The sequence below is a fragment of the Archocentrus centrarchus genome, chromosome 5 (assembly GCF_007364275.1).
Source record: "Archocentrus centrarchus isolate MPI-CPG fArcCen1 chromosome 5, fArcCen1, whole genome shotgun sequence".
Lineage (NCBI taxonomy): Eukaryota > Metazoa > Chordata > Actinopteri > Cichliformes > Cichlidae > Archocentrus > Archocentrus centrarchus.
In genome coordinates this window covers 35,648,610-35,659,615 of record NC_044350.1, presented here as the reverse complement: position 1 = coordinate 35,659,615, position 11,006 = coordinate 35,648,610, and the positions used below count along the sequence as shown (strand labels likewise).

Sequence of the window (11,006 nt, the reverse complement as noted above, 5' to 3'; positions counted from 1 at the left end):
GGAGGAAATCCAACAAAATGAAGAAGGTCAAAGGATTAGATTGGCTCATGGTCTCAGGTCACTTCGTTCGACCGTTCATGTAAACTGTGAGGTTTTTTTTGGTGGAATAAATGAGAGCGAGCCCACAGTCACCTTCACCTGTTTAAAACGAGCCAGTCATTTTTATTTATTTGGCCTAAAAACATCAACACTGGACATGCGACACCACAGCTCTGTGTTCCTCTCTCCTCCTCCTCTGACTCCACCCTGGGGAGGTTTCAAAGGTCACGAGACACCTGAGACACCTTCCTGTGTTCAGACAGCCCACACTCACCTGTGTCACGTCTCTCTCTGCCTCATCATCTGTTTTCTTCATAGTCCAAGTCTTCATTTTCATCCTCCACCTGTTCTCCATCCAATCGTTGATCCATCGTTTTTCATCGCTGTCCATCATGAGTCTGAGTCGTACCAAACGAATCAGCTCCAGTAACTCGGTTCGGAGCAGCGGCGGCTCGAGGAGGCTGAGTGGTTTCGGTCCAGTTCAGGTGGGTTTCAGCGGCATCTCCCTCAGCAGCAGCTCTCTGTATGCGGGCAGCAACGGGCACCACCACAGCCTGGGGGCCCCGCTGGCATCCCTGTCGGTCAACAAGAGCCTGCTGGCTCCCCTCAACCTGGAGATCGACCCAAACCTGTCTATGAGCCGAGCTCACGAGAAGGAGCAAATCAAGAGCCTCAACAACCGCTTTGCGAGCTTCATAGATAAGGTAAAGAGCTGAGGCTGCTTCTGAAAATTAATAACGACTTTGATCACTTATGAAGAAGAAATGCTTTTCAGAGACATTACATTCATCAGAATAGTCAGAATTTATGACCTTAAACATTGATCTAATATTTCAGACCTTTACTGTAAACTGTATTAACACAGTCTACAAACTGGAGTCAAACCAACTTCGTATGATTTCATCAACGCGTGCAGCGCCTCGTCCACACTGAGGCCACTGCAGCAGAGGAACCACAGAGGTCCGCTGCACATTAATAACGTATTAGTCCTGCTTTAGTTTGGTCATGTTATGTAATTATGTATAATTAGTTCCATTGATTTCAGTGTTTTTATTATGTTTGATCCAAATCCAGATCAGTTTCAGATTCTGATATTTTGATGTAAATCTGTGAAAACAAAAGGAAAAGAAACAAAAACACACTGAGACAGTTTGAGGATCTCTGCATACTCGTAACTCTTTTATGTTTTATATAAAATTATTTTACTGCTGCATGAATTTCCTTTGAACCAGAACTGTGTTGTTTAACTGTGTGAACGTCATTTTTAGGAGACCGCTGAAAATTGTTGGGCTGAGCAGCAGAAACATGTTTTTCACATTAGTGAAAACCTGAAGTTTTGTGTTATTGCAGCAGTTTTTAAAGCTCCTGTTTATGAACAGTGCAGAACTACAGCATCCCCCCAGTATGAGGACTGACGGTGTGAGACGGTGATTAAAAACCTGTAAAAGCTGCAGATTTGAGGGCAGCGGTGACACAATCCAAAGCTCGGCTCGTAGTTAGGAGCCTGGACTTATCTTATCAGTGTAAAATCGTGAAAGCAAACAGAGTAAATGTGAGGAGCAGCTGGAGCTCCTGCAGGATGCAGGCTGCACACATTTCCCACAGAAGCAGCGAGCGGCTCAGTGATAACGATGGACATCGATACCCTGCTCAGGGAACATCTCTGCTTTCTCACGGAGTGGGTAACACTGTCACAATACGGGCTTTGTTGGCTTCACTTCAGGCGTGCAGACAGAGAGCCGACCTGGACGGAAGCCCGTTTGTCCAAATGTGTAAAATCAGCCATTTTCTGAGCCCTGTGAATGCTGACAGTTTCACTGGTGAACAGGCCTGAGATGGCCTATAATTATTTTACATGTTTTACATACAACATGAGAGGAAAGCAGACATGACTTTATTAATCATACAGGAACTATTGAAACAAACAGATTAATAATTTGATGACATTTGTTTTTAATTTTTATACATTGCACCATCATTGTATCAATGTTATGTACAAACATGGTAACAAAAACTATAAACATGTACAGTATTTATATATGAGTGCAGTATAAGAACTTACGTAGCTCAGGGCTGCAGGCTGCTGGAGCTCATCCCTGCTGTAGGTGGGTGAGAGGCGGGTTACACCAGGACAGGGGTCTGTCTCAGGGATAACACCCCCACAGCCAGCTAACCGAACCCCACCACGGCTGTGGAGGAAGCCGGAGTGCTCAGACAGAACCACACAAGCACAGGGAGAACATGCACACAGAAAGGCCCCCTGATTGAACTCAGGGCTTTCTCTGCTGTGAGGCAACAGTACTAACCACTGCACCACCCAGTACTAATGGAGTTCAATGGTGATGATTAAAAAGCAGCAGCTGAAGTAGCCTCACAGACTCTGAACCAGAAAACCATCCAAATAAGACCAATATTGTGACAGCGCACAGAAAACATTTGGAACGATGGTCCATCTGTACCTGAAAATGAGATGGTTGATGTGACCCACCCCCCACACACACACACAAAAGAGTCCTTGTCCTCAGAGACCTGCAGATCCAGAAACTCATGAAAATCTGGGCCAGTTTGTTCATTCATTTCTGCTGATGGTGGGATAGAGAGCCCCTCACTGTCCTTCCATCCTGACCGAGCAGCTACTCGGATAATCCAATCCCAGCTGGGAGCACCTCTTTAATTAAACATTAGGGAGCTGCTTCCCTCATGCAGAGAGGTCATTAATGAAATGCATCAGATGATGTTCAAAGCTGCACATCAGTGCAGATCACAGGAAAGGTAAATGCAGAAATTACCCACAGCTGGAGTTCAACATCTGGGATTTAAATGCTTATTTATTGCATGCATGTGTGCCTCTGGGCTGCTGGATATTTAAGCTATCTGTCCCATTTCCATCCCATTGAGTTCCATTAGTAACCTGAGAGATCGGGTCGTATTATTGTCCTGAGCAGAGTGCAGGCTTTGTGTTAGAGAGGATAATAGGTGGTGGAAGCACCGGGCCGTGGGCAGGAAACACGAGCCTTGCAGGTACGGCCTGGAGTGCAGTCAGGTGCTGACACTGAGCTCGAGCTGTGTGTCTGCTGGAACAATCCATTAGTCTACAGCTGCAGCTACGGACTGCAGTCTTCACTCAATACTCTGCTGGTTATTTATTTTCTAATTCAATTCAATTTTATTTATATAGCACCAAATCACAACAAACAGTCGCCTCAAAGTGCTTTGTATTGTGGGTAAAGAGCCTACAATAATACAGAGAAAACCCAACAGTAAAAACGACCCCCTATGAGCAGCACTTGGTGACAGTGGGAAGGAAAAACAGTGCATTATGGGAACCCCCCCCAGCAGCCTAGGCCTATAGCAGCATAACTAAGGGAGGGTTCAGGGTCACCTGATCCAGCCCTAACTATAAGCATGGTTTTTGGCCTGCTCCCTTGGCGGCCGTGACCTGGGGGTGGCTTGGGCCTCTTTGGCGCGTGGGGGGGCTCTGCCGGGTGTCGGGCTGCTCTCGGGCGCTTGGGGCCTCGGGGGCCGCATGCCTGGCTCGTGTTGGGGTGCCGGCCTGCCGGGGGGGGTGGGCTGCCCGTCGTCTCTGGCTCTCTGGACTCTAGCCCCTGGATTGTGGGGGTTCCGTCTGTAGCCTCCCTCCTTCCTCTTCTGGGGAGTGTACGCGGTTGCCATCGGGATGTGTGGCCCCAAGTCTTCTGAGCTCCTGTGCTGTGGATGGCCTGGGTCCCCTGGGTCCTTCCCTATCTGCCTCTGGATCGCGGGGGGCATGGTTGCAGTTTCTCGCCCTCATTATCGAATACATTGCATGACAAAGGCGCATACACACACATTACTACAAACAATAAACTTGTGTGTGTGTGTGTGTGTGTGTGTGTGTATGTAGGTGCATATGGGTGTGTGTATGGATGTGTGTGTGTGTGAGTATATCAACCCCTTTTATTTATTTATTTATTTATTTTTTTTTCTATCTCCTTTCTTCCTTTTCTCCCCCCCCCCCCCCCCTTTTTCTCCCCCCCACCTCTTGTTCTTGCCCCTTCCTTGTTGCCTGTCAGACTTGGCATGAATAACTAAATAAAAAGATAAATAAATAAAAATAAAATTGCAAACATTAACAAGAAGAGCCTATAGGAAACATATAGAGCTGTTCTTGTCAAAGCAAATATGTTTGGTACATCAGTGCATTCGGATCATCATTCCGATTGTGAAAGATGCCAGACATGACAGGCTAAAAAAAAAAAAAAAAAAAAAAAAAAGTATCCTAGGAACCACAAGTAAGCCAGCAGTCTGAGAGCGAAGTGCTCTGTTGGGGTGATATGGGACTATGAGGTCTTTGAGATAAGATGGTGCCTGATTATTCAAGACCTTGTATGTGAGGAGAAGAATTTTAAATTCTATTGTAGATTTAACAGGGAGCCAATGAAGAGAAGCCAATATGGGAGAAATCTGCTCTCTCTTTCTAGTCCCTGTCAGTACTCTAGCTGCAGCATTTTGGATCAGCTGAAGGCTTTTCAGGGAGCTTTTAGGACAGCCTGATAATAATGAATTACAATAGTCCAGCCTAGAAGTAATAAATGCATGAAGGAGCTTTTCAGCATCACTCTGAGAAAGGATGTTTCTAATTTTAGAAATATTGCACAAATGCAAAAAAGCGATCCTACATATTTGTTTAATATGTGCATTGAAGGACATATCCTGGTCAAAAATGACTCCAAGATTTCTCACAGTGTTACTGGAGGCCAAAGTAATGCCATCCAGAGTAAGTATCTGGTTAGACACCATGTTTCTAAGATTTGTGGGGCCGAGAACAAGAACTTCAGTTTGATCTGAGTTTAGAAGCAGGAAATTAGAGGTCATCCAGGCCTTAATGTCTTTAAGACATTCCTGCAGTTTAACTAACTGATGTGTGTCATCTGGCTTCATTGATAGGTAAAGCTGAGTATCATCTGCATAACAATGAAAATTGATGCAATGCTTTCTAATAATACTGCCTAAGGGAAGCATGTATAATGTAAATAAAATTGGTCCTAGTACAGAACCCTGTGGAACTCCATAATTAACCTTAGTGTGTGAAGAAGACTCCCCATTTACATGAACAAATTGGAGTCTAACAGTAAATATATTCCATTTATAAGCAGAAATTATCTAAGAAAATGGAGCCATATAATCATGATCCACCTGTGTGATGTATTAGCCATTTTACAAATGCAAAGACACGCTGAGAGGCCAGCGGGGCTCAAAGAGAATCTGCATTCATTCAGCAGAGTGATCAGAGCCGAGTCCTGGTATCTGGAAAAAGGAGGCTGGACAGAGCCACCCGCGGTTTCTGCTGCCATGCTGGGTTTGAGCCAGAAGTAACCCAGACTGGAGGAGAGGGTGGAGTGATGACGTGGCCCAGACATGGTGAAGAGGTCGGGCTCAGAAGCTGGAATCAGAGGGGGTGAAGCCTGACAGACAGCTGGTACCTGCCCATGTAGGCACACCTGTCAGTCAGGTCAGCCACACACCTCATTAAGCCTTCGTGTGGACTTACGTCAGCTACGCTGCACACAGTCTGATAGATCACCGGTAATATTCCTGCTGACTGAAAAATTCTCAACTTAACTTTATTCATAAAGCACTTTAAAATCAATGCCAAAGCGCGCTCACCTCTCAGCTTCCTCTTTGTCACTGGGACGGCCGACAGTGGCTGACCTGAGTGGGGGTGGGGGGTGGAGCCGGTCAGACGGATACGGTTTGGCGAAGACGTTTAAAAACAAATAAAATAATTTTAAAATCAATCCCAAAACAAGCAATGAGGCTCAGATGGTTCTTTGACACCATCTGTAGCCGGCACACTGATAAACATCTGAGAACACAGCCACGTTTTTCCTTTTGATGACCAGAAAGTTTTATGACGAACCTTCACTGTGTTTGAAAATCATAAAGGCTCCGGCTGTGCCCACCTGTCCTCTCCCCTCACCAGGTACGCTTCCTGGAACAGCAGAATAAGATGCTCGAGACGAAACTGGAGCTGCTGCAGGGTCAGGGGGTCGGCCGGTCCAATGTGGAGCCCCTGTTTGAGGCCTACATGGCAGGCCTGAGGCGCCAGATGGACCTGGTCAACAACGACAAGATCAAGCTGGACGGGGAGCTGAGGAACATGCAGGGTCTGGTGGAGGACTACAAACACAAGTGAATTATGCCTCCTGTGAGCTTCGAACCATCCAGATGTGTGTTTTTGTTTGCTGTAATTAAACACACTGTCCTCTCACTGTCACAGATATGAAGATGAAATTAATAAGAGAAACAACCTGGAGAATGACTTCGTTATCCTAAAGAAGGTCAGCTTAAAGACACAATCACTCACACGGGCGTGCCGAGTAACACAACCCTTCCTATTGTCCTTCCTCATTGTGCAGGTTTTCTCTCCTGTGTTCCCACACGCAGATCCAAATGATCCGGCATCTATCCGTGTGGGAACAGCAGCGTGACTCTTTACAGTGATTTCAGTCTTCATAGCAGAAGTTTCCAAATGTTTCTGGCTCCAACTCTTTAAGTTAGATCGCAGTACATGATTTTATCAGTTTTATCAATCAGGTATCCAGGAGTTACATTAGAGTTATATTAAAAAAATCACCCCACTCAGAGTTTTTGTGAAGGGGAAACGAGCCGCAGAGGTGACGCCTCAGGCTGTAAGCCTTTAATGGGAGTGACTCCCTGCTGGAGTCTGCCTCAAGTGGTCATAAGAAGAACTGCAGTTTTTTTTTAACTATCTCAAACTTAAAAAGACTTGTTTTTAACTTGTGTGCTTAGTACTGATCTTCCTGTCAGTGTAGTGTTCTTATGTTAATGACATCACTGATTACAGTTCTCAGCAGATATGAACACAGATCTTATTCTCTTCTAATCTCTGTTCTTGGCTTCCTGTTCTCAGGATGTAGATTCAGCCTACCTGGTCAAGGCTGATCTGGAGGATAAAGTTGGAGCTTTGACTGATGAAATCAACTTCCTGCGTAACGTCTACGAGGAGGTAAACACAGGTCCTCCTGCCTCTCCTGTATTTCCCCCTCTGGTTTCCCGTTGTTTCCCACATGGAGCTGCATTTCCTCACAGAGTCGACTTCCCGACTTTGGGAATGATTTTAACCCCGCCTGTGGAAATCTTTCCTGGTGCTGATGTTGTCAAACTTTTCAGGAGGAATTCATCGTTCAGTGAATAAAAACACACTAAATCACCTGCTGCTTCACAGCATCACGTAAATTGACCTCATCACTTGTGGTCATCAATACTTTTATTGATTACTGCTTTTTTATTTCCCTCGCCTTGACCAGGAGCTGCGTGAGCTGCAGGCCAGCATCAAAGACACCTCAGTGGTGGTGCAGATGGACAACAGCCGCAGCCTGAACATGGAGCAGATCGTAGCTGAGGTCAAATCTCAGTACGAGGAGATTGCAGCCCGCAGCCGGGAGGAGGCAGAGGCCTGGTACAAGAACAAGGTAAGGACCAGGAAATAAGCTTACACAGGATTGGCTGTCTGAAACGCAGTGACAGTGACATCACGCTATGCAAGATGTTTCCTGTTATGCTCTAGTTCTGGATTTTTATCCCTGAACTCTCACAGAGTAGCTTTGCATGCTCCATGACTCACACTGGCACAGTCCTCGGTTTATTAAAACAAGCTTCTGTGCCTGAGATGACAATATTAGGGATAACCGCCTCTCACTGACATCCTGCAGACCCAAGGGAAGAAAAAACAGCCTGAAGCTGAGTGTTTGGAGCAGTCTGGAGTCCATCCATCCATTTTTCCACTTATCCAGTTCAGGGTGAGAGGCTAGTCTATTACAGGGCTAACACACACGCAGACAATCAATTAGAATCACCAGTTAACCTAACCGGACTTTGGACCGTGGGAGGAAGCCAGAGTACCTGGAGAGAGCCCGAGAACAGGGAGAACTGCCCCAGCTGGGCGATTCTTGCTATAAGGCAACAGTGCTAATCACCACTGTGCTGCCCTTCCTTTGTGGGCCTCTTCTCACCCACAGCTCCATATTCAAAGACAGAAGTAATAGTTGCCATTCCTGTTTGCAGTTTGACCAAATGTCAGTCCAGGCCAGCCAGTTTGGAGACGAGCTCCGCATCGTGAAGGGAGAGGTCGCCGAGATCACCCGGCTGATCGGCCGCCTGCAGAGCGAGATAGAAGCTGTCAAAGCACAGGTACAGCCAGAAGCAATATGAAGCTCAGTGAGATGCAATTTTCCTGATACTTCAGGTTCTTCATAGAGGGTATTTTGTTCCTGTCCCTCTTCAGCGTGCTAGTCTGGAGAACCAGCTGGCCGAGGCGGAGGAGCGTGGAGAACTGGCTGTGAAAGAAGCCAAAGCTCGGATCAGAGACCTGGAGGAGGCTCTGCAGAGAGCCAAGCAGGACATGGCCCGGCAGCTCCGGGAGTACCAGGTGAGTCGGGAGAAGACGTGGATGGGAAGAAGAAACTTTACGTAGAGACAAGAAAATGCAGTGTAACCGATTCCATCTACATCTGCAGGACCTGATGAACCTGAAACTGGCTCTGGACATCGAAATTGCCACCTACAGGAAGCTGCTGGAAGGAGAGGAGGACAGGTGAGACGAAGAGGGAGGGACGTGTAATCATGGTTATTCCATTCATGCTCTGCTGCTTCAGAGGGTTCCCATAATAAGCAGCCTTCCCAATCATTTAACATTAAGAGGGAGTGTCTTAAAAAACAGATTTTTACCTGAATCACTTTATGTTTGTCTCTAAAGAGAAACTCATAGATTAACCACTTGGAGCAGTTTATTACCTCCATTAGGAATCCGCATCCATGCATCTGCACAGGTGTGTTTGACTTCCTGAAACCTCTGCGGCTGCCTGTGTAACCATTACTGGGTCATTTTGGTCGATTTCATTTACTGGAACCAGATTGGCTGTGAAATACCGGCCCTGAGGATAAAGGTGATATTTAACAATGAAAGCTGATCATACATAAACATATGATCATTTGTAAACAAAGCAGCATCAGCTGTTTCACCCTATTATGAATAATTAGAAGAGATGTAACCAGGAGAAGCTGAATCAAAGGTTTCTTTAGGAAGCTGCAGGGAGGTGGAGATTTATCACCCACACTGCCATAGCAGAGACATCAGTGAGAACTACAGCAGGTTGAAATGAAACAGAAGAGTGCCCTCTACAGACGAGAATGTGACTGCACACATAGTTAGAGACCAGGGTGGAGCAGAAGGGTGGAGGAGTCCACTGAAGTGCTGTTTGGTTTTCTGCCCCTGCAGACTTGGACAGCAGTCCATCCTCAACATCCAGCCCATCTCCAGCTACAGTAAGTGACACAAACATCTCTGAATGTCCGAGGCCTCCACGCTCCGGCCTCAGAGCTGACAGTAATAATCTTCCTGTCTTCGTCTGCAGGTTTCTCTGCAGGTACTAAAAGCACTAATGGCTACCAAAGCGCCTCCAGCTCTCCTGCCCCGAAGCTGCTGATAAAGACGATTGAGACCAGAGATAACAGCAGATACAGCTCTCACTGAGAGCGCGCTCCCTAAATGTGTTTCATGGCTTTACTTAGAATAAAGGGGAAATTAATCATGTGTATGGCAAAATAAAGCAGGGTTGGTCCGGGGTTTGTTCTTTGCTTCTGATATGATTGTTTAATTTAGTCTGCTGAGTATTTGATCGACACTGAGTGTTAGTTACTGTCTAATCTGAGATTATAGGATTATAATAACGTGGTTTATTTAGTTTAGCTGTTTATAATCAGAGTTTTGATGCTACATAAAGAACATGAGGAGTCGTTTAGTTTGAGGAACTTTTCTTTTACTTTCACAAATAAAGTCGACACAAACAAAAATGATTTTTTATTCTTTCCCATTTGTGAAACACAGAAAAAGCAGAAGAACTGGGTGGCAGTGGTGCAGCGGGTAGGTGCTCACTTCGCAACCAGAGGGTTGCTGGTTCGAGTCCCTGTCTGAGCGCATGCTGTTGTTGTGTCCCTGGGCAAGACACTTAACCCACATTGCCTAAGTGTGAATGTTGGTGTTTGGTGGTGGTCGGAGGGGCCGTAGGCGCGAGCTGGCAGCCATGCTGCTGTCAGACTGCCCCAGGGCAGCTGTGGCTACATTAGTAACTCACCACCACCAAGTATGATTGACGTGTGAATGAATAACACATGGAATTATAAAGTGCTTTTGAGTACCGTGAAGCGCTATATAAGTCTAAGGCATTATTATTATTATTAACTCAAAATGATAACAAACACCGTCATAAAGGAAGATGATGCTGGCACCGCCCCTTTCATCCATCAGTAACTGAACATTTGTACTAAAATAATTTATACATTTATTTGGATTTTTGGATCTTTGAGGTGAAATAATGTTTGACCTTGTTAACCTCCATAGTCACAGCTAACTGAGTTAATGTTGGCACAAAAATATCATAAATCATAAGAATATAAAACCACACACACCCGACCATGCTCCTGCCCCCTGTGGTGCCTGCTTATATTACTATACTATCATAAATCATTTTAAGATCACAGTAGAAATGAGTGCTTTCCACCATAACTAAAGCTAAAACATGATTGTGAATTAATGTAGGATGAATTGAAGTGATACTTGGCAAAAGTGATGGTACAGCTTTAAATCTGACTATAAAAACTCTTTGTGTCTCTGAGAGCTGCTCATACATCATTATCAAATCATTGTGTTGCTTCACAACCACCTATCAGCAGCCCACAATGGCCCATTTGTAGCTCAGGCACCTATAACACCTTATAAACGCATGCATCATTTCACTTAATGACAGTAACATAAAAGCAGTAGACTCACAGCAGACGCACAAAAAGGAGCTTTTATACAGTCAGTCCAATATTTATATTTGTAAACAATAACTGCCAGCAGACCAAACGATACTGCAGCGGGAGCATGCAGGAAAAGACTCATCACTGCCCTCCAGAGGTTAGAG

At 45.5% G+C, this 11,006-nt stretch overlaps 1 protein-coding gene across 1 annotated transcript; it reads left to right on the top strand.

Moving 5' to 3' along the window:
• Positions 1-306: 306 nt before the first annotated feature.
• LOC115779861 (keratin, type II cytoskeletal 8-like) lies at positions 307-9,844 on the top strand. The gene is made up of 10 exons (XM_030728740.1): positions 307-743; positions 6,002-6,210; positions 6,299-6,359; positions 6,953-7,048; positions 7,350-7,514; positions 8,107-8,232; positions 8,327-8,470; positions 8,559-8,635; positions 9,320-9,366; positions 9,456-9,844. Exons 1-10 carry the CDS (start codon positions 432-434, stop codon positions 9,572-9,574), a joined length of 1,356 nt encoding a protein of 451 aa, XP_030584600.1. The 5' UTR covers positions 307-431; the 3' UTR covers positions 9,575-9,844.
• The last annotated feature ends 1,162 nt before the right edge of the window (positions 9,845-11,006 follow it).

What these genes read in the sequence shown, in the direction of transcription:
- LOC115779861 (XM_030728740.1), top strand. Translation starts at nt 432, where the DNA reads ATGAGTCTGAGTCGTACCAAACGAATCAGCTCCAGTAACTCGGTTCGG. An exon ending in TAGAAGCTGTCAAAGCACAG is followed by an intron (nt 8,233 to 8,326) that starts GTACAGCCAGAA and finishes GTCCCTCTTCAG; the next exon opens with CGTGCTAGTCTGGAGAACCA. An exon ending in GGCAGCTCCGGGAGTACCAG is followed by an intron (nt 8,471 to 8,558) that starts GTGAGTCGGGAG and finishes CTACATCTGCAG; the next exon opens with GACCTGATGAACCTGAAACT.